Below are 23,958 nucleotides of genomic sequence, written 5' to 3'. Positions count from 1 at the left end.
CACATCTATGCTTTTCCTTGCATCATACAACAGTCATGTTTGATTGACTACAGCTTTTTTCAGTAAGAGAACATGATGAAAAACAGAATCAATAGTCAGATGAGTCTGAGCAATTTTATCTTAACTACAGCACATTCCCAGCTCTGAAAGCAAATTTTCCTTAGTATTGCTCATATTAAAACTGCTTCTTAAACAATGCGGTATTGTATCCTCACCTTTGTTCTAATTTTAATACAATAATTAATACTAACTGCTTACCAGCTTTGGTTAAGAAATTATTTATACTACATGCTGAATTTGATATCTTCACAGCATCATCTAATTTATTCTCTGCCATTGAGTTATGACTTAGTCTATTTTTGTGACTAGGGTAGTGTCTGCATGCTTGTGCAAGTAGTCGAGTGCTAAATTATAATTTCCTTCCTATATAGTTCCCATATGAATAAAAATTTTAAAGAATCATTCTTTAAAATTTCTGTAAGGTGTATGACTTTAAATTATCAAAAATAGAAAGACTGAACTGCAAACCTCATTTTAGTCAAGAAGAATTTTGCCATAGACATCAGTAAGGATGGGATATTGCCCTTCCAGAGCTTAACTAAGAAACAAGCTCACAGCCAAATTATTGATTAAAAATACTGTCAAGTTTACTCCATAAAGGTCAGAGAGAAAAAATGTCAATACGTTTAAAGTTTCGCTGTGTTTGAGTAATCTGATGTTAAACTGATTAATTCAATTAAAAGCTTCAAATAGGAATTTATATAACCACAAAATTAGTGACTTTTATACTATTCAATCTACTGCTTTTTCACACGGATAGAAATATATCCATTTATTATAAACATGCAAACCCCCTACACTTTTATAAATTGTACCACAAATTAAAGTGTATTTTAATGACATAGTTTGTCACAGCTCAAAGTCTTAAAAGACTTTCATTAAAGGCCAAAGTTAAAAACATTCCTTCAGCAGCTATTGATTACTTCAAGACGCAGATTGAGGGATGTGTATTTTCATTTCTTAGAAGTGGAGAACAAAGAATGTACAAGAGAGATGGATCATGGCAAAGCAGTAATGCAAGTGGAAAAAAAAAAAGCAATACTGAATCAATAGTAATATTAGCTATATTGATGACTCTTTTCATTACTATAATTCTGAACACAAAACAAATTTCTACCACATCGGCCTGCCAATAATATCTGTGGGCTGCATGAAGGTGAGCAGGTGAGGCTTTTTTCCATTTTCCTACGAGTAATTCAATTGTAAGAGCAGCACTCTCAATTTACCACATAAGCAAATTAGTAGCTTGTTTCATGGCAGAATATTGGCTTTTCTAGAGTTATATCCAACTCCTCTACAGTAAATAATACCACTGTCTACTCTCTCACATACTTAGAGCAATTAGTTGTTAGTACCAAGGGATGGACTATGAGAACTTTTCTCACTGTGGAGAAACCACTGCTCACATATCTGCGCCACAAAACTGCTCTGACAGCTTGGGATTCACCACAGAGGAATTCACCACTAGTGCTCTCCAGCATCTTCTGTCTGTTGAGGACTCCTTCCTAGCAGAAAGGTGCCTTTTGAAATTAGTGGTCCGTCCCTGACAGCCTCTTTCATCACTTGACCACACTGGACTTCCCATATCTTCTCCTACACTTCCAGCCCCACTCTCTTGGACTTCAGGCTCGTCCTGCTTGGCTACAGAAAAATCTGGCTCCAGATTTAATAAAGCATGAAATCTAATAACCCTATGAAATTTCATTCTGTGCCACGCTTGCAGGTTGAAACCGTACTTATGAGACTGGGAGCATTTCCTGCAGCTGAACAGGAAGGCTTGGATATAGAGCATCAAGCATTTTGTTCTTCCCTCCAAAGAAAACACAGAACAGTAGAACTTCCATGGAAGATTACAAAGAAGTAAAGGAAGTGAGGAAAAATATTGGTTTTGCAATCTCTGTCCTTATCTTGATACATAAAACCCATTGAAAAACCATTGAATGGTTCAGGTTGGAAAAGACCTCTAAGATCATTGTCCAGCTATTGACCACCATCACACAGATATATGTGCATTCTTGCTCTAAGACAACTGAAAACTTGATGACAACACAAATAATTTCATAATAAGTGCTGGAATTATCATACAACAAAGTAGTTATCAGCTGACATTTGATAATATAATTCCTATGCAAATTCTCAATGGATTTGTAAGGTATTTTCCCTCAATCCTACCTTGTAAACTAACACTTGTTTTCTTTAAGGAAGTTATTAAATCATTGAAAGTTGATCTGCAAATCTAGACACTCACCTAACATTTGCAGAAGGCTGCATTTAACAGCTAGAAAGGAATCTCAGACTTGATTACAAGATGACCCACCAAGCTCAATGCATTGGGTAGCACCTCATTCAGCACACCTCAACTTTCTCACTGACTTTTATAACAACAGATCAGTCCTGAGCCTCTGAGCTCTGGAAAGGAAATCATTTTACACTCCACTTAGCCTAGGCTGGCCAAAACTATAAATCTTTTCTGTATCTCAGTCAGTAGCAATAAAAGATTTGTGCATGTGAGACTGCACCATCCTGGTGATTCTGCTGTCTGTGCTGGATCAACCTGGTTCATGGAAGTGACTCTGCTCTCCATGATTAAGGAAGGCCCCAGGCTACAGCTCGGCCCTATTCCCAGCTTTGGGATTAGCTATGATGCAAAGATTCCACATATTGTGGTAATCTTCATCCATTTAAACCTTCTTTCCAGACCCTCAATAACCATGGAAAGGGAGGCCAAAGGCCTAACAAAGACTTTGTCCAATATTGCAGACTTATTGGGCAAAGACTTGAGTTACTTCAATAAGGTCAAGAGTCTATAACCATCATTACAATTAGAAATGCATATTTTTTGAGCAACTTTAAAATAAAATGGTTTGAGACAATAGAATTCAAAGTAAAAAAGAAAAGCTACAAGGTGCCAAAAAATGCCAGATAGCTGTGGGCATGGGTGTGCCTTCCTAACATTGTCATGTTGAAACACCAAATCTGAGATGTATAAAAATTCCTAAAGTAGATTTTGATAAGCACTCTTTAGATCTCACAACCTTTACTCAGCAATTTCATAGTTTTGACTTTCACAGTACTAAAATTCCCACAGTACCCAAAGGCACCTCGTATTTCCCCCTTTTACTGCAGAACAAGCCTGTGTGCTGAAGCAAGAGTTGTGCATTCTGGTGGGCAGGATTTTTCCAGCCCTTTGGTCAGATCTCTGTTAGCATTGCAAGGCTTAGGTCCCCTTTGCAGAGCTGGCCTTCAATACAAAATGATTTTTTTTCCCTGAAAAATTAATGGTAAGAAAGATTGACTGTCTCCGGATGTATAATTCAATTTGAAGTATCTGAAAAATGTTACTGAAAATCACCTCTATTTGCCAAAAGCTGCCAAGCTATTTGCACAAAACCATGGAAAGAATTCTGGGAGATGTCAATAATGAATAGGATAAATGTTCTCAAGCTTGATAACTAAAAGGAGTTTGCTGATAAATTTAAAATGCATTCAGCATGCTCTAGAGTCATTTTATATAGATATTGCTCCTGGATTTATTAAAAAAGAAAGAGTAGTTCTGAAAAACTGCTACTTTTTTCCAGATTATTTGACATTTCAATGCACATAAATAATGACTGGGTGTATGTATTATCTGTTATGTATGTAGTGTAATGTATGTTATTTATTTTATTTCCTCATAAAATTTTTTACTTAAGAAATAGGGAGGGTTTTGGGGCTTTTTTCCCTTTTCCATGTTTATATATAAAAAAATATTCAACACATTTCTTTAGGGAAAATACAAATGTTTGGGCACCATATTCAAGCACATTACTAAATAATAACATACCTTCTACCTATTTGATTTTCTTCACTTTATTTTCTTATACATTTATATTTCACATTAGACTTGAAGCATTTTTGCTTCAAGGTCTTTTAAACTCTAAGAATAATGTGGTTATGGAATAGGCATCTAGAATACTTAATAGCACATGTAAGAGTTAGGTATTATTCTACTTTTAAAAAAGCTATAACTAAATGTTCATGTTTTGGGGAATCAGAGGTTATTTGATCTATTTATCTTTACTTAAGGCTTAAATACACAAAACATAATAGAAATTTTAGTGGAAATTGCCAGAAGATCTATTTACATGTCATTGGTAAAAAAGGTATAAAATAAAACTGGGTTTGACTGTTTCCACTTGCTGATTTCAGAGGCAAAATTCTTTCTGCTCTCTTATGCTTTATTTTGCTTATTTTTTCCTTCTTTTACCTTCACCTCCTTGATTATTTCTGAGCACTATGCTACTTAGTTTTGCCCCGGGACCTAATCTTGTTAGGCAAATATTATAGACCTCTGCTTAAGACCTAGAGGTCTTGGGGTTTTGTCTTCGTTAACCTTCCTCTTGATATAGATCTCCTTCTCCTTGTCCTCAATTGGTCTTAAATCATCCATGCTAAAGTACATACAGCTCTTTTTAATTCAATGTATTTGCAAAGATTCTTTGCTGATGTACAGGTAATGATCAAATCAAGTCTATAGACTAAATATTTAATATGACTTTCAGAGAGAGGAATTAAAATACAGTAATGAGGGGAGGAGAATGGTTGAAGGAAGCCTTTTTCTCTTGAAAAATATTGCCATGAACTTAATATTAAGTAATTTTGTTATCAAATCAATTATGAAAATTGAAGATATGGAAGCGTTGGAGTTGAAGAGCCTTTGACAGAAATGTAGCATTGTTGAATTCTGATCACACATCAAAAGTGACAGAAATGCATAAGCAGGGTTCTTCTTTTTAAAGACTAAATGAACAACCAGAGAACTTGAATAAGTCACATCTTCCAGGACTCTCAGGCAGTTTTCTCTACACTCTCAAGCCAAGCCAGGACCAAGGATTGCAAGGTCTGGGTTTTCCACTTCTAAATTGTCATCCACTCCCACAGCAACAGCTCTTTTACCTTCCCATTCTTTACTTCTCCCTTTCCTAAACCTTGGAATATAAGGAGAAAAAAAAAGTATGAGTGGTTGGCTTTATCAAAGATTTTTTTGGGCCCTACTGAGTATTGGAACAGTCAGTCCTAGGAGAAAACACTTGACAGGAAATAGCTATGGTATCTTAAAATTTTGGGAGCAGTTACCTTATCTTTCTCCTAGCAACAGGGAGACACAGTCAGTAGGAGAAAAGAACAGAATAATAAAATCTTTTATGCCTGTACTTCTATGGCTCTTCAGAACCTTCCTGCCTTCTTTGAGACTTCACAAACACAGGTGGTTTTCAAATCTGTCTAGAACCAGGTTTAAATGTCAGGACACTGAAGTTTCCCCCCGTAGTTTTCTATTTAGTGCCTTAATTTCCAAGAAAAGTTTTGAATACAATAACCCAGAACAGTCTGCTCTCACTGCCTTGTGCCAAAAGTCATTGTCCTCCCACGCTGCAAGCATCTCTAGAGGTGCTACAGGTATTTAATTAGCAAAATGCTTCTCAAAAGAATGCTAAATATTCACACTATAAGGAAAAACACTGTCCTTTAGGGAAAAAAACAAGAGAAAAGAGATGCATAAAGTTTTAGTAAAGTTCCTGTCAGCTTTACTCATCCTTTTTGTATTTTCTGAGCTTTTCACTTAGCATAAGGAAAAAAACCCTTTCTTGCAGTCCATATTCACACAACTGCCTTGATCACAGGAAAATTGAACACCTTCAGTGCATGATAATTAAGCACACCTGTAATCCAATTAGTATTTCATTGGTCTCCACAGATGCAGTGGCTTTGTTCTTAGACCACAGGAACCCTGTTTATTACTCAGTTAAAAAAAACCCAAAACAACAAACAACAACAAAACCCAAAAAACAACCCCAAAACCAAAACAAAGCAGAAGGGAAAACAGCCCAAATGCAAGTTGCAAAGTTTTTTTTTAAAAATACAAACCTATTGACAACATTCAAAGTTACTCCTCTTTGTTTCTTGCTCTGTGTTACTGCTGATAAATTTCTCTTTCCAAACCATCCCAATCTGGCACTGTTTGGTTCCATTCCTAGTGCCTGTTTGCAGACAAACCCACTACAATAAACTCAAACTCTGAAGCAGTCAAAGGTGTTCCATGTTGAGTAACTAAAACCAAATTAAACTAGATTTTGAATCAGACACATCCTGGAATACTGGAAAGAGTTTGTTTTTTTTTTTAAAATAACATGCCTGACCACATCAACAGTCATGACCACACTCCACTGATAGTCAAACATCTGCTAAAGCTGTCAGCAGATGCACCACAGGCAAAATAGGAATTGAGAACCTTATTTTGAGGTACAGAAAGTTCATGCTTTAACTGCCAATTAGGTTTTCCTCAGTCCTTCAGCAGAATGACAGGCACTGTGCAACCATGAAAGCATCAGGGCTTCATCACTTTCTGCTAAACAATGTCTCTTGTAAACAGACACAACACAAGATAAGAAAAAATATAAAATATATTGTAAATGTAAAGGAAAAAGAGATTGTGTGGTGCTTTTGACCTATGTACTCATTTATGCGAATCTGAATATTATAATCCAACATAAATTACACAAAATGACCTAATCATAACTGCTGGGGGTCTAGGGTTGTTCTTGGAATGGCTTTTTTAATGTTTTGTTTAGCTTTTAGCTGTCAATTCCTCTGTATCAGCCTTCAAACCTAGGACAGCATCCTCATAGTGACATTTTAATATGCCCTGTTCTCAAACACTCCCCAGAAATTAATTCTCTGGGAATACCAGATGCTGCCAGTTCTGAGGGATGACACTGAGACAGAAGGAAGCTGCTCAGAGAATTTCTGAAGTGCCCTCACTCACCATGCAGCAGCACAGGAGGAACCACAGCCATGGATTTGCCACATATTTGAAGCCTGCTCCTCTCTAACACACCAGCATGGCTTGAGCACAATCCAAAGACATGGAAAAATAGAAATCAGCTTTTCCTTTACTGAATCACACTTCTCAGTCTGAATCAGAATTCCTTATGCCACCTCCCTATGGCTTTCCCCCACAAAATCAGTAATTTCACTGAGGACACTGAGGTAGATTAGAAAACAAGGACAGATGTTCCAAAAGAGAGGTCTCCTCTTAGCTACACATAGAGATGCTTCCATAATATATATCAACAATAAGTGCATAAAAGAATAAAGAAAAATCTGTAGGAGAGACATTTTTCCCCATCCAAGTGAATAGGATTTTTCATTTTTCCCAATGACCCATATTTAGCTGCTTGTACATATATTTGACCCATTGTATTAATAAATTTCAAGCAGTAAAATGTTAATAACCCAGAGGCTGTTAAGTCTACAAGGTGTGTAACTGAACACCACTAATGAGGCATAGAAGATATATCTCAAAAATTGGCTTTCCTCCTCCTCCCTGATGGTCAACATGTATTACCAGGGAAAGATTTGGAATTTTTTTAAACTAGAAATATTCTAAATCCATTGAATGAATTAACTCCTTAATATATTTTTTTCATTTGTTCTGGGAGAAACAACATAGTCCCATTTGTCTTCCTGAATTTTAGCAAATAGCAGGATCTTTTCCTAGCTACAGTAAAACTGAACATTAAGAAAATGTTTGAAGTCTTCATGAATAAAGATAACTCTGATGTAGAATAATAAGTCCTTCAATAAAGTAGCCTATGATTCCATCCTCTCCTTTAGTGTGAGCATATTACAACTAAAAAAGACTACTTAACTCTCAGTGAATATAAATTTGAATGGTGAGGCTCAAAGAGAAACTAAATATTAGAATGCTGACTTCAGTCTTTATATTAAAAGACTCTGGGTCTTATAAGTTTGAATCTTTCTTCTCTCTAATTCAGAGCACTCTTATGGGACTGTGTACCCTCAAGTTTATAACATTTCCTGGATTCAATCACAATTTCTATTTCTCATTTAATTTTCAGCATTTTTCCCTTTATAAAATGGTAGATATGAACAGCTCCAGCTTTGCTGCACAAATAATCCACAGCAATGTTTTGCTCAGGGTTTATCTGGTGTAGCAGCCACTGTATGACAAGGTAAGCTCATTTCTTACAGTATAACTTAAAGACCTCCAAAGCCTGTTGCAAATGTGTTATGAGAACCTGTATAAAACAAAAATACCGAATAGCATAACGCTCCTAAATATGAGATTAACTGCAGTATTCAATTCAAAGTATTCAAAATAAATAACCACAGCAAAATATTTAAGTTTGAGAAGGATTAACCTTCTTTTGATTCACACTTCCATATATGTTTCAGTTTCCATGGTACATCCTGGCTTGAGGGAATGCTTTGAATGGTTTTCCCAGTTAGTCCATAAGGGCTTGACTTGGGGGAGCTCATTGACACATAATCCCATCTACACAAGAAACCTGATAAAAATGCCACTAATAAAGCAAAAATGCTGTGACTCTTTTAATGCCTGACAATTTTCTTACGTGTTGCCACAGTAATTTTTCTGTTCTGTGTGATTCATAGGCTTCAAGGCCAGAAAGGTTGTTTTTGATTATCTAGTCTCATTTCCTGCATAATAGAAATTACAGGCTGTCAGCCAGTACATGAGAGACCTCCTCTTTAAGCAGTTTAATGGCTAAGAACCTAGTAAATGTATTTTTAGACTTTCTGAAGCCGGCTCTTCTGACTTGGGTCTCAAGAGTATGCCAACTAGGTAGAGGAGTATAGGCACATTCTTGCCTCCCAAGGTGGATAATTAGCATGACCTAGATATATGTACATTTCTGAGAGTTATATGTACTTATTAAAAGCTATAGGGCTGATACACAGATCTTTTAGGTGTTTTGAAAAGGAAAATATTAATTAAACTTTCATTTTGCTTTTATAACAGCTTGATAAATGCAGAACTCTCAAAAAACCTGTTCCTTTAACATGCCTATTAATTTCAGGGACAACCAAAATGAATAGTCTTGTTAGCAAGGTGTAAGACTATCAGCTATTTTAGAACACTGGATAAATATCAAATGCATGTGTTTTCCTGGAAGAGAGAATAAATGACACATAATGACATATGAGTGATTTTTATTACATATTTGTCATTATATAAAGCATTATAAAACCTGAGATAGAGCCATTTCTGAGAGGTAAAGTGATGAAGTGCAGCAGGTTCTATTTACCTACTAATGTGACTACATCCTGAATGCAGCTCCACGTAGGCATGGTAAATGTGGATATGTTAATATAAATTGTTGACGAATTTGTCCTTTAGAACTGTGAATGACTTACTGTGTTTTACTCTATGTATTCAGTTCTTCCCAATATTTTCAAAAGGAATACAGGAATTTATCCTCTTCATAGTAGCCTGAACAGCCCCTTCTTTGCATTGGGGAAGTATGCACCAGTAGACTAACAGTGGGACTCAGGTAGCTTTGTGTAATGCTCAGAATATAAGTTTGCCATAGATATTTTCCTATCTTTTCCACAGATTTTTCTGATATTTTCCTATATGAATAAGATGTATAACAGTTCTATACAGATAAATATGTTGCATGAGAATCACACAGAATTGCTAATTTCAAAGTCTAGCTTTGTTGGTCCAATCTTGCACTTAGACACTTCTATATTATTCTTTTCTGAAATATAAATTTTCTTCCAGTATGATAACACAGTCACAGTCATTGACAGTATTCTTATTTGAATAATTCACTGCAGAGAAGTAAAGAGACAAAAAAACCTGCTAAGGACATTAAAAAATATAAGTGCATGACTGATACAGTCACAGCTGCATTTTTTTGCGTTTGAAAGTGCATAATGATGTAAGAACTTAAGAACTTAGAGGGATAACTACAAAATTAATGGTTTTCAGATGCATTTGGATGAAAGGAAAGCACCAGTTTACTACTTGTACCCCAGTGATATAGGGGTGTTTAGGCAAATGAAGATTAAATTAAAATAGAACACTTTGAAATCTCCCATCACTTTTGTGAGGATATAAACATACAGTAGTGCTAGAGTTCAATGTAACTACAGCCAAATGACTCTTCTAAAATTGAAAATTACATACCAACTAGTCAGTAGTTGCAGTTAATACAAATAGTATCAGTACCCATTTAAATAAACATCCATTGATAGTGCAAATAGCTTTGTCAAACAGGCACTTGGCTTTAAAATTATTTTTTTGCACAGCTTCAGTAGTAAAATCACAGCCTGCAAACATAGTTTTCAATGGTGATTTGTATGTATACAACTTTGGTGAGGTTTTAAAAAATATTTCTTATGGACTTGTAGAAATACTAAATGTAATTTGTAAGTACCTTGTAAGACCAAGTGGTTAAGCAGAGCCATTAACTGAGAAAATCAAAAGACCAGGTTGTATTACCAGCAAAAGGCCTGCAATGCCCTTTTCCTAAGATCAAAAGCCCTTATCTGGCACCTTTTGATATAACTCAGGTTCAATGAAGTAGGAAATGAAGGAAACTCTTCCTGATTTCCAGTTCTAGAGAGAGATGTTACTGTTGGCTGGGAGCGGGGTCACCTAAGTACCAATGCAGCTGTCCTCAGGAACCTCTCAGGTTTTTGTCAGCTGAAAGATGCTTCAGAAGCAGAGCATTAATGGTCACAGAAAGATATTCAGCTTCCTTTCCTTTGGGTGGATACTCCTGAAAATGGAATAATCATGGCTCACAATAATGGAATTCAGGACAGACCTGTTAGCTAAGGGTAACCCCAGTGAAAATTTTCCAGACTTATACTCACTCAATGCTGAATTTTGCTTTCCAGGCAGACTCCCCTCTGTCTGAAGAATATGCAAAAGGCAGATGAAAGGAATTAGACCCAGCTGCTTTTATTTCCTCCCACCCCCAAGACAGAGAAGCTACTGAAGTCAAGGCTGTGATGCCAGCAGTGCCAGGTGTTCTCTGGTAGCCTCTTGTTATCCAATGTTGCTTCTACACAGCTTTATTAGTTGCCAGTGAATCAGTCCAGATGCTTCCTTTCTTTAAAGGATAAATGTCTACTTTGAGCAGGGAAAAAAAAAAAAAGTACCAGAACTTCTAAGTCATAGCAGCAAATTACAAAAACTGCCTTTAAATGAAATGCAGTGCTGATCAGAAAATTGTTCTAAGTGGGTGCCAACAGAAAAAAAAAACCTTTGCCCTGAATATAGATTTAATGAGGAAGAAAGGACTCCTTTCACAAGAATAAATTCATTCAATAAAAAGATTCAGTCACTTTTGTTTGCTCCCAAGTCTGAGAAAAAACCCTATATCTGGATACAGGTTGGTATCTATGAAAACCATTAAAAGAATGATCATAATTTCATAGCAAAGTCCACGTTCCATGCTCCACAATTTCCTATGGGAATCTTCCTTTATGCTCCTGAACTTCCCAGTTCTTTGCACAATTTCACTGTTCTGCTTAATTGCTCTAGGTGGACCCTGAAGTAAATACAGAAAACCACCTTTGAGGAAGTAAAAACATCAGGGTTATAGAAGTCTTTGAAAACCAGGAGAGAGGTATATTAGTAGTACCAGAGTAAATTATATATTTTTTTTAATTAAAAGAGTTTAAAGACGACTTGATAACTTAAATTTCTGTCGTTTCTAAGTACCTTGGCATGTTATTACTACCAAAGAAAATTCCTGTAAAGAGCAGGTTAAAAAATTTGTGTGCAGCATTCTTATTTCTACAAGAATGATCGATTCTGACCTGAATGTTTAAATATTTTTCGATTCCTTTGCAGGCAGTTCTTCTCAGTAGAAAAATATCATTACAATGTGCATTTAAAGAGCATAGTCCCCATTTTCAGCTATACCAGTACAATTTTAGAGCAGTCTTCTTAAGATTTCTTCACTTTCATTAGATTTAGATTCTTTAGAAGCTGTGATAAAGCTTAGTCCAGAATTTTGTCATCCTGCATGTAGACAAATGTTAGAGATGTTTGCAAATACTCTTCCTTGGGGCTCTAATTTCTTTCCACTTAGCTGGTGAAACTCCACTGAGCATGATTGATTGGATTAATGTTAAAATCAGCTGAGACTTCTGTTCTGAGATGTACAGTAATTTCCAACTACTTTTGATTTTCATTGAAATAACAGAAATTAGATTCTGTTGGGCTCATTTGTTTAGTTGCTCTTGTAGATTTCAAGGACTGAATTTTATCCTAGGAAGATACAGTGCAATCTTAGGGTGAAACTGAAACCTTTAGTGTCACTCTGCTGATGTATTTGGCTCACAAGAAGGTTCAAGGATTTTCCAATATCCAAGGAATACACTTCTCTCAAATACCTGTTTCACTGGAAATGTCTGTGATATGTATAAAACTGTCATGGAATTTCACCGTGCAAAAAAGGTACAGGCCACTGCAGCTTTAAATTCTCATTTTCTAGGTACATTGACACATACATTAAAAGAAAAGTTTGCTTTAATGAAAAAATGCTAAGTTTTCCTATTTCTTTATTGCTTACCTGCTGATTCTTTTTTTTTACCTCTTCAGATTGACAGCTTAACTGTTTTCCATCCCCAATAAATCCCCTCATACTTTTTGGCCTGAAATGCACATCCTTCATCTTGAAAGAACTTAATATTATTTTGAAAGGTTTTCTGTCAGCATACCCATCTTCTGGATAAACCTGTGCTCTAAGTGGAGCCTTGTGCTGAGGAAGCCAAAATCTTGCATATGTACTATACTACAATGCTTACTGGACCCAGCAGAAATCTACACATTTACAAAGATAACATTTTTACATCAAATCTTCCAGAGTTACACATTTATTGTCTTTCCTCTGAATCCATAGGAAGTCTATGAAAAACACATACAGGTTACATGATCCTTTTGAGTGACATCAGAATGATTCAGAACATGGTGAATTCTTTATTTTCTAAGGCACTAGAACTCTTGCTGTGGATTGGACATTACCATGTGGTGATTTTATTTTAAAAATAAGTATGTTTCCCTTTCTTCAGAAAGTTTTTTTTTTTTTAATATTTGTGACAGGTTCTTACAATTTCTTTTCATACTGCTGATGAGGAATAAGCCATCTCAGATAGAATTTCACGTGTGTGGGTCTCAAGGAAGAATTTGCATTTCTGTTCCTGATGTTGATTGGTTTCTTCTGAGCCATATGCTTCAGATAGAAAACTTCTTCAGCAGCCATCTTCTGCTGCATTTTTTGTCTTCTTGGGGACCTTTTACTGATCATAATCCAACATAAATTTGGATTTGCAGCTTCAAATGCCAATATTCCAGGGTTGCAGGGTATCACTCACTGAAGTGCAAGAAAATTACTTGCTTCGATGCATCAAAATAAACATTTAGTCTAGTTCATTATGATATTCAACCAAAATTGGAACATATTGACCATATAAATATAAGGATAGTACAAATATTTATTGGAACATACATTTGTAAGCATGGGGGTATGAGTTACACACAGAAACTTACTTATAATAGTTCTGGTGAACAGCAGCCTCTATTTAACTATACTGATGAGCTTCCTTAGAAAAAAAAGAAGTCATTATAGAAGAAATATGATGTGTAGCTTCTGTTCTTTGGAGTTCTTTGAGGAAATTTATATTTAAAGTCTATAAATTTATTTAAACATTTGTAATTCTCATTAAAATGATGGTAGTTTTAAAGAGAATATTTTTTTTAATTCTTATGCTGATAACTTTGTAAATTTTCCAAGACTTTCAAAATGTTTGGGACTCGTGGAGGTTAAATTTTTAAACCTTGTTGATTTTTTCCTTTTTATCAATAGAAGCAACTACAACATTGAGTGGGGAAGCTCAAGTTATCCATTCTTCTCCTGTAATGTCACCTAGAAACAGCTTCAGTTCCCCTACCCTGGCAACCCCATTGTGTGTCAAACCCCTAAATTACCTCACTTTGCTTCTAGCAGGGATTCTTTCCAGCCAGCTGCTATCACCTAGGATATATAACCATGTGAACAAGTCCAGGGAGTCAGGAATGCCCTCCATCCATGTTTTGTGCTTGCCAGGCAAAAGCCATGAAACTGAGTCCATGTCAACAGGGCACTGAGCCAAAAATAAGGAGCTGAGCTCGAGTCCAGGGCTGTGCCAAAGAATTTACAGGGTTTCTGGACTGTTGGGGGCTTGGATCAGGGAAGAATGGGCTATGGGTGTCTCTCAGGCCAACCCGGAAGAGCACACACAGCAGCAGATGAGGAGGGGACAGGTGTTTCAATGAGAGTGCAAGAAGCCAAGACCATCTTAGCTCTTCAAAACCAGAGCAAAAAATGAAAGTCATTCCAGTAAGATGAACTTGTGGTTAATGACCAAATTCCGGACAGTTGGATGTTAGGGGAGATTACTGTCACAAGGTGAGATTTGTGTTGCTTGACACAAGCATCACATAATTACTGAGCTATAACATGCCACTTTTATGCTCATGATTGTTTAAGAACTTCTACAAACTGCTTTTATTTTTCAATGCTCTATTTTTCCTGCTGTCAAATCAGTTGTGCGATTGATAATTAAAAAATTAGTGGTGTCACAGGTATTGTGCAATAGCATGTGCAAGAAAAAAGTTTCCCTCCTTCGTCAAGGATGTTGACACATACATAAATTGCCATTCTGAAGTCTTTCTTCAGAATTTATACACAGTAAAGCACATACCAGCACATCAAAAGCCTGCAATCTAATACAATAAATTGCAGTTGTACTATCAATTTTTTGGTAGAAACACTTGTTGCTCAGCTAGCCAATATTTAATAGTTTTTTATGAACCTGAGTGACTCATGTATAATTTAAAGCTGCACATAATCACTAAAATAATAGAACAGGAGTATGAACATAGTATTTAGGTACAGTATGAGTAATATAGTCAAAAGTATAATAATTACATAAAAAAAACTATAGGTAAAAATATGAATAGGCTTAAGAGAACTGCAGTATAAAAACAAAGTATTACACGTCATTCTTACAGTTTGTGAATTATAAAGTCCTTTCATTGTTCACCAAAAGAATATGAAATAGAGAATATGAAAAGGAGAGGATGAGATTTTTTTTTAAGTAAAGAAATGGAGTGTTTTGCAATAGTTGACATATAAATTTAGTCTTATTACTATTCATCACAAAATAATCCTGCATGATTTTGACGAGGTAAGGCCTATAGGTGGAAATGGTTTTATTAGACCACCTCCAATAGTTGGAGAGAGCAGAGAAAATTTGTTTGGGCACAAATTTTTTTGGGGCAAACAAATCTGCCTATTATGAACAGCAGATTTAAGGACTGCTTCTAATTAAAGCAATCCTTAAATCTGCTTGAATAATTGCTCTGAATTGAAAAATTGCTCTGAGTAACATTTTCAAGTGGTCAAGTAAAAACATCAACACCATTTACAAACCTTACCTTTACTATGACTTTTCACCATCAGAGCTGTGACAACGCTGCTGCTAAAATTCTATACAGGTCAATTATTTCCAGGGGATGAAAATGGAATTCCTAAATGTTTCTGAATATATGGTGCTTGTCAGAAAATAAATGCCAATAGAAATAAAAGATTGCAGATCTTCCTAGTATTAGGTATAGCATCTACAAGGAGTAATTTTTGGGGAGATTACCCAGGGTGTCCCATCTTAGATTTACAGCTAAATGTTAAACATCAGGGGCATTGTGAGATAGTACTGAACTTAGTAATGTCCAGTTGGAGAGGCTGCCACATTTCTCCTTCCTCTGTCAACACCAGGTCCTTACATTGTTAACACCCTGTCCTAATTATGAAGATACACTGATTAGATTTTTTCTTTTTCTCCTTTTCCAGTATCCCAAAGAATATTTACACAAATAAAGGAGATGGTGATACTTCAGCCATTTATACTCTTCAGGACAAATTACATTGTAAAGCTTCTTAAAAGTGTTTTATTGCTTATATTTCCAAAATATGATCAATTCATCATATAATCACCCATAATTTTCCAATTACTGCCCTTGCATACCTCTCAAGAAATGGAACTTATAACAAAGGAGTTTCCTCTTTTTTCCCTTCATTCCTTTCCATCACCCTCATAATTATTTATATTGTCATGTGTTACAAATGTGTGTTATCACAACTGTTTCAAGGCCACAGGTTTCAATAGCTGATATTAGTAAAGTTTCAGGACAGTCAACAAAATGAGGCTGTTTTTTCCTGGTTCAGGATATGGCTCAACATTGGGGGATATTTTCTGTTACAAGCAACTGGAGTTGGCACACATATAAACCCTCTCCATCAGTTTGAACAAATATACAAACTTATATGTGCAGAAGTATTGTGATTCTCAAAACACAGAAATGATTATTTCTATATTAAGTGGATAAATCTAATAAAAATCAAGATATGAAAGGTAAAATGTAGTCAAATGATTAGATGATTGGTCACTGGTGTTTAAATTATGTTAATTGGCACATTACTGAAAATTAAACGTAGCTAATACATACAGGTAAGTTTTTTAAAATACAGTTGTTAAACATTAAAAAACAAAAATATGAAAGTCTAAATGTTGCAAAATACTAGAAGAACTTATGTTTTGCTAAAAATCTGCTCTTCATATCAGCTACTATTAATAATAAATATTCATAATATTTATATTTTACTCCTTTAATACAAAAATAAACCCTTTGGTGCCATACACACTACATAATTTATTCTGTGTACAGAACAATCTAGAAAAGTAATTGTGCATTATTAATAAAAAATTATCTATAGTGTCAAGGTTCAGTTACTAAAAAATATAATTTTAAGGCAGCTGCAGCCAAGATATCTACTGATTAGGATAAGATAATAAGTAATGAGGAAATCACACATACTATGTACTGTTAAGAAACAAAAGGATCAGTCATATAGCAAACAAAACAAAATTATCTGAAAAAACAAAGAAATTAACAGATTGTCTTACATACTTGCTTAAAACTTTTCCTAAGTAAGAAGACTTAGACCTCCAGAACACACACAAATGGTCTGCCACCTATACAGGTACAGAGTCTTTCCAGGGGGGCAGATATGAGGAGGAAAGGGACACTACAGATTTGTATTTACAGTCTTTGAACTTCTTAGGTATGGAAACACTAAATCAGCCAAGACACCAACAAACCTGGAAGTTTGTTTCTAATTTAACTAGTCAGGAAAGTATGAACATGCAGACTGGATTTCTGATTTATACAAAGAATAGGCAACCCTGACAAATGGCTAAGATGAATAGAACTGTATTATTCATCATATGTAACAGAGATTAAATGGCTTTTAATCACCACCTTCTTATCATAAAAATATATTTACACAGTGCCTGTGAACAAGTGTCCTTGTACAAAACCTGATGTTTATTTATACAGGAAAAAATTCTTGCCCCTACTGCACTGTTTCCTCTGGGAGAAGGGAAGTAAACACAGTTGGCATTCTTTACATAAAGAAACAAAAAGAATAAAAAAAAATCTGAAAGAAACCCCACACTTCTCTTTGGCTTTTTTTCTTCCTCATTCCTTTGTCCAATTCTTATCTCAGATACACTCCAAGTGATTAATATGAAAGGAAACTCTCAGGGCAAAGACTTGCTAAAGTTAGTGCTGTTCCCATGTAAGACGTACATCAAGCTGTGGACTGACCCTGCACAGTTTATCTCCAGAGAGTCTCTACTGAACAACATCACACTTTTTCTTTTTTTTTTTTTTTTCTGTGTCTGGTGGTTTAGACTGCAGCTCTTTGAGAACAGAAAAAGGCATACCTCAACATGTGGCTGTTACTTCATCATGAACACTTCTAGAGCTCCAGCCTCTTTTATCACTGCCAAAGCTTCACATCCCTCACAAAACCAGGAAACAAACTTAGAAAATGGTCAGCCTGTACTTTAGGATAATTATCCTTACCTTGATATCCATGTAATATTTACTGTAAGAATATACCTACCTCATGTTATCAGTGCAAAAAATTTACATTCACTTGCATTATTTATACATACATTAAAGTATACTGATGGCATTAAAAATAAAGAAAATCATGTAATACCTTTACTTTTACCTATGGATTTGGTGAAATGGTTCCATGAAGAAAGCATTTCCAGACAAAAAGAGAATAAAGAAGAGGAGAGAAACAACAGTAAGAGTCATGAGTATATGTAAATGCAATAGTATCTGAACATGAAGAGACAAAGTCTAAGGTAAGTGTCTGAAGACAAATGGAGATGCAATCAGTGACATATTAGGGATTTAGTTTATTTCTTCCCAATCATGTACATGCAGAGAAACACAGAAATAACCCATGCTTAGATAAGAAAGACTGTCACAAAGGTAACATGGACAATGGTTAGGAGGAAAAAAATCACTGGTTTTGTTAGGTAGCAAAACTGTACTCTCAGCATTCCAGAAGCCAGGAGCAGGTGCTTTCTGCACATTTCCAATCAGCCATGCATTAATGCAAATGGACTCTTCAATGTGTACAATGTTACAAGAGGAGCATCTTCTTTCAGGGGCTATCTGAAGAATGGTCTGGCACTTTGTTTATCTTCAATAGGATCACCCATAATTGTATTTTCTGATCAATACACAGAATTTTTGTAATCACTTTCTTATTTCTCTCACCTCTTTTTAGTTATTGTTTTGCAAGAGGGGGAGTTGAGGAGGCAGGAAGGACAAAAGCTTACGGAGCAAACAAAAAATAAAAAAACCAAAACAACCAAAAAACGAAACAAGAAAAAGATGTGACTAAAACCATGTGTTTCTTTGCAGCCAAAGACAGCTTTCAAGCATTTGCCCATCGGTTGCAGTGATGGATTCAAAGCAGCTACAGAACAAGAAGAAACAATGAAAGCAGAGTGGAAAAGGAACAGAGCCCATACCTTGGTCGCCCATCATCAGGTGCGCCAGACCTTGAAGGGAAACAAGAGCACAGTCAGCAATGAACAAGGGAGCACGGGAAGGTGGTGTTGTCACACTGACAAAAATGTTTTGTGACAGGCATCTGTTTCCTATAAGATGTCTGTATCACAGAGGGAAATCAAAGAGCATTTTTCAACCACTGGTTGGAATGCTTTGGGCTACAAGTAACAGAACTGCAATTCAAACACTGGGTGCTGTTTTATTGTGTATTTTTTTTTTCTGTGCAGTATTTGCATTGACAGAAAATAATAAAATGCTTTCAAATCCAACCAATTCCTTTAATAATCCGTCTGTCTTTATCATATTTTGATTATATTGCTTTGAACACTTTGCTGAGAGGACTTCCTGTCCTCTACATGTGAAATGATGTTTAAACCCTGGAGAAGTTTAAACCTGAAAAATGGGCTGGGTCTGATCTTTTTCCCCTCATAAAAATGAGCATTTCAGGTAATTAAATAAAATTTATTCATCACATTGAAATGATAATGCAAAGAAATGTCTCCTTATTTGTGTGAAATATGACAGTAGAATGAATTTGTTCCAGAGAAGGCAAATTATTACATATGCAATATAAAATACATAGCAATAAAGAAAATTTAAGTGACAGCTTCTGCAACTACTTCTTCAATCTGTGAGAAATAGATTTTGCTTTATACTTATATTGTGAGATGAAATCCCATCACACCAGAAAAGGTCTAGTGACATTTCAAAGCAGATGTCCTTAATGATAATCACTCATCCAGAGCCAAATTTTGTTACTCTTCAAGGAAAAATATTCATCTTTTTTAATCATGATAATAAAATGATACTTAAATCTCATTGAATACAATGTGATGTTGGGAGAATATTTTTCTTAGATATATGAAGGGTTTTCATTTTTTATGTCTGATTTAAAAAACAGATTTTATTTTTGTTGAATTTAGCTGGTTTAGGATCCATTTCAGGAATTATTGGTTGTTCATGTGTAAAATGTGCTCCTCTTCTCAAAAAAGCCATACATTATTTTCTAAATTGCAATTAATTGAAATTAATTCACACAAAGAAGGTGAGCAATAAAATCTCCTTCTCTTTATTGGAGAGCAGACTTCCTAGAGAGAGAGTTTCTGTGATTTCTAATTCACAAAGAAAATTAGGTGCACAAATGACTCGCGCTACTTGGGGGTAGTTCAAAGAAGATACTCCCGACTGCAATCAGTCTAAATGATTCTTCTCTTATCAGTTCCAAATCTCAAGTGATATTCCAAGTAGTCCAACAATGGTTTTGTTGAATTATTGCTTTTTAATGTCACTCGTTTTAGATGTGTAGTTAAACTGAAGGGCCTGATGTGCCTGATCTCTTGTGCAATAAATTCTGTTTCCAAATAGGGAGCTCTGCAGCTGGTGGGATTACCTGGGGCTCACAGCAATGTAAATGAAAGCTGACTGTGATCCTGAAGGGATGCCTGCATCAGCATTGCTTGGAAAGCATCACACAGCTGAACTGGCAGTCTGCAGCTTGTGAAAGAGAATAGAAATGTTTTCATGGGTGTTCCTTCTCTGTAAGTGTTGCTGCAAGAGAGGCTTGCTGAATACACAGAGCATAAAGACCAGGTGATATTATTTAATTCATTCTTTTAATGCTGGGCGTCCTTCCCTGGATCTCCTGCCACATGGCCTTTGGAAGTGTCAGTCTCTTCTTGTTATTGATTAATTTATCTTTGTGGTTTAGCTTTTGGTGTTGGCAACTATAGCAAGAAATCTCAGATTTTGACTTGACCCTAATTGTATTTAAAGAAAACTTGAAACCAGTTGAAGATTACATCTTTTTCTTTAATGAAACTATGACTTTTCAGCCACTACTTTATGTAAGATCTTTCCAACAAATCACTGCCCTGTCTCCCAGGGGAATGTAAAAAAGGTGATCTCTTACTATCTCACATTTACATATGAACTTCATAGCTATATGAAACTAAACAAAAGTCTAACTTCAGATCATCACTGTTTGATAGTGATCACTATTTTAGTTAAAATATGTGAAATTGGTCAGTTGCAAATAGATGACTCTTACATAATTTGAAGAAAAAAATGTAAATAGCAGAAGTACCTCTTGAAGACATCATAAAAACTGCTTGAATTTTAAGAGTCATTTTCAGTGTTATTCAATGAAAAAATGCAGGCAAGTGAATGTAAAAGACATACACTGCTCAAACCAAACATCTACCAATTAAAAAAATTCAGTACTAATCCTCAAGACACTTTATTTTGTTTCACTCTTTGTGTTACTTTATTTGCAAGCAGCAAGGTCACTTTTATTCCCTTGCTAAAGGCACATGATGATACTTACCTTATTTTATAATTTTGCAATCTATGGGTGAAGGCTATTGAAGAGTGAAGCATTACTAGTACTGTACCTGTTCATTCCACAGAGAGGTTTAAAATGATACAGCTAAATCTGCCATGGGAGGAATCACTGCTAGATTTTCAAAATGAAAGTCTGCTTTTAATAAACCTGGGAACTTTTATCCTTAAGGTAGCCACATATAGACTTCCCATACATTGAAAATACTCATTTGTGCACGATTACTTCAATTTCTTTGTGAATTAGGAATTCAAGATTTAGAAGGAATCCCTCATGTGTGATCCACTCCAACTCTCTCCTGAACTTGGCTCTCAGAGGAGAGGGTTAAGGAGCACAGGGCGGGATAGTGGAAGAGGATATGAAGGGAGGATACCATAGTTTGGTATGTGAGTTCCATGCAGAGCACAGGCCAAAACAAAATTTAAATGTGATAAACCTGCAGTGAAGGTATTAAATGTAGTCCAAATTCAGTAAAATTAAAAAACAACAGCCTTTTTTACCAGAAGTACATACAAATTTGAATATTACATATTTCTGTTTGCTTATGTCGCCTAAATTACAGAGATGCTCAGATATCACAGAGATCAAAGATGAAAAATTTTAGCTCAGATTTCAAGTTATGCTTTGGTACACAATTCTATGCTTCCATTTTAACTTATTCATGCTTTGTAACTTTAATGTATGCATAAGTATCCAGACTTGTGCTGGAATAAATTTAAGGTTGCAGTTTTAAGAATTAGGTTCAGGTAAAGTCTGGATTAACAGTTATCCAGGCTTTATCTTCTACTGCTGTGCATAAATGAATATGTGAAATGCAATTGAACCTCCTTATCTAGTTATACTGAACCTAATTCAAATTTTGAGACTCATGTTGACACCAGTAAGAGTTTTATGCACAGATCAAATACAAGATTAGGTAGTTATTTCTAGGCTTTTATGTTTTTCAGCTAGAATTTCTATTCCAGTGTTGCTGAATACATTTTTATCTCACACTGAAAATGAAATTTTATTGATGTGTACGAGCATGACAGTGTCCACAAGTAAAGCACCAGAATTATTTGAATTTTGCTTCTCCTTGGGAAAACATAATATATTAATAAAATTGCAGAGCATCATCTATGTGCTAAATCTGAGCACCTGCCTTCACCATTGAATACAGCAGCACAGAGAAATGAAGCACCAGCACTTCAAGGCTTGAGAAAATCACCCCTGAACAGGCAGTGGCTCACAGTGAGTTGAAACCTGAATGAACTCAGGCCCCAGAGGGGCTCACATGAGCATGCCAGGTCAGAGTCATGCCAGGACAGTCACTTTGCATATGAGTTAGTTTACAAACTCCTTGCTTTTAAAATAGCTTCTAAAATATTGGAATGGAATAGAATAAAAGCAAATTTTTTCAGTCTAGATCGGTAAACTAATTTTTTCAAATAGATAATAATTTATCCAGTATGCAAAGATTCACCACAGAAAGACTTTTAAAGACATTTGTAGATAAAAAAGCACCTGTACTTTTTAGCTTATAAGCAAAAAGAATTTAAAACTATCATATATTTGAATGTTTTACCAGCTAATAGACTTACTTACCAATATTCAGGATAGATGGCATTGTGCCTTAGTTTCCACTGCCCTATGCCATACTTTCTTTAAAGGGACTTAATTACATACCAACTCAATTATTAAAATCACATGCTGCTTCTTTCACAGTGTCTCAAAGGCAAGTGCATTATGCTGAAAAGTTAGACAGAAAACCTCTTTTCCTAAAGCTTTGTGCTGTAAAGGATACAATATAAGCAAGGTTTGTGGTATTAAAGAGAAAAGCGCTTTCCATTTTCCTAAGCAATTAAGAGACAGGAATTTAACATGCATTTCTATTTCATTGGGAGGGTTTAGGCTCCACATCGATGGGATAAGTAGTTTCTTGAAGTGTTTTTCATACAGAACATGAGAAGAAATCAGTCCTGCAAATCTCCAGAGAGGTTTTGGATACGGTATCAGTCACACAAGTACAAATCCTGTTGTTTCAGTGGAGATACTCTGGAATTACAGCAATAAGGCCAAGGAGCTTTGCTTGTGTTCTGTATGAAAAAATAAATCACATCTATTCAATAAACTTGTATGCCTTTATGCAGGGGAAAATACAACTTACCGTACTGAATGATATGTGAACTTTTATAACATTAAGCAGAAGGAAAAGGAAACCCCACTGAACAGAGGGGAAAAACAAGAGCTTAGGAAAATAAGGTAGAAAGCACCCACCTTCCACATAGTTGTCTTCTGTAAGCACATAACAGGGAAGGAGAGAAAAGGAAAACATTCATTAAGCAGCATGCAGACTGGAACTTGCCATTGCATGTCTTACTCATGCAAGGCATCAAACACAACATGCAAGTGCTCCATTGCTACAATCCAGAGGGAAAAACAAAAGCACCAGGGAAGCAGTGTTTCCTCTACTTAACAAAATGTATGTGATATGAAACAAAATACTCTTTGCCAAAGTGCAAATATTGTAAAGGATTTAGTGCAGCTCTTTGTACATGCAACTATTATTATTGTTACTTATTAATCAGAGGGTCTTCATGTAAGACTTTGTAACTGTATATTTTAAAACCACCAGTCATTTGTGATAGGGATTCTAAATTCATTTGGTACTACTTTCCCATTCTGAATTTTCTTGGATGACGAAGTAGATGATTTTAAACTTCAGATAAGTTAAATTCTTCAATGTGCTGTGAAGGTGTTACCACAGGCAGCATGGCTGATC

The 23,958-nt window shown here is 35.5% G+C and overlaps 1 protein-coding gene across 29 annotated transcripts in view; it reads right to left on the bottom strand.

Annotated features, from left to right (window-relative positions):
• Positions 1-23,958, bottom strand: part of NRXN1 (neurexin 1) — a 681,183-nt gene that overhangs the window by 578,575 nt on the left and 78,650 nt on the right. For 19 of the 29 annotated variants that reach the window (XM_058019627.1, XM_058019629.1, XM_058019648.1 and 16 more), the window contains exons 3-5: positions 23,454-23,471; positions 18,820-18,849; positions 17,991-18,002 (exon numbers count right to left, since the gene is read on the bottom strand). The exons of 5 other annotated variants lie outside the window; for them this stretch is intronic. In XM_058019627.1, the coding sequence (XP_057875610.1) occupies positions 17,991-18,002; positions 18,820-18,849; positions 23,454-23,471 (60 nt within the window). The remainder of the gene's footprint in view (positions 1-17,990; positions 18,003-18,819; positions 18,850-23,453; positions 23,472-23,958) is intronic. 5 more of the 29 variants (XM_058019631.1, XM_058019642.1, XM_058019646.1 and 2 more) reach the window with 2 other exon arrangements.

Source organism: Melospiza georgiana, chromosome 3, assembly GCF_028018845.1.
Source record: "Melospiza georgiana isolate bMelGeo1 chromosome 3, bMelGeo1.pri, whole genome shotgun sequence".
NCBI classification, from domain to species: Eukaryota; Metazoa; Chordata; class Aves; order Passeriformes; family Passerellidae; genus Melospiza; species Melospiza georgiana.
This window is presented reverse-complemented; position numbering and strand designations above follow the sequence as displayed.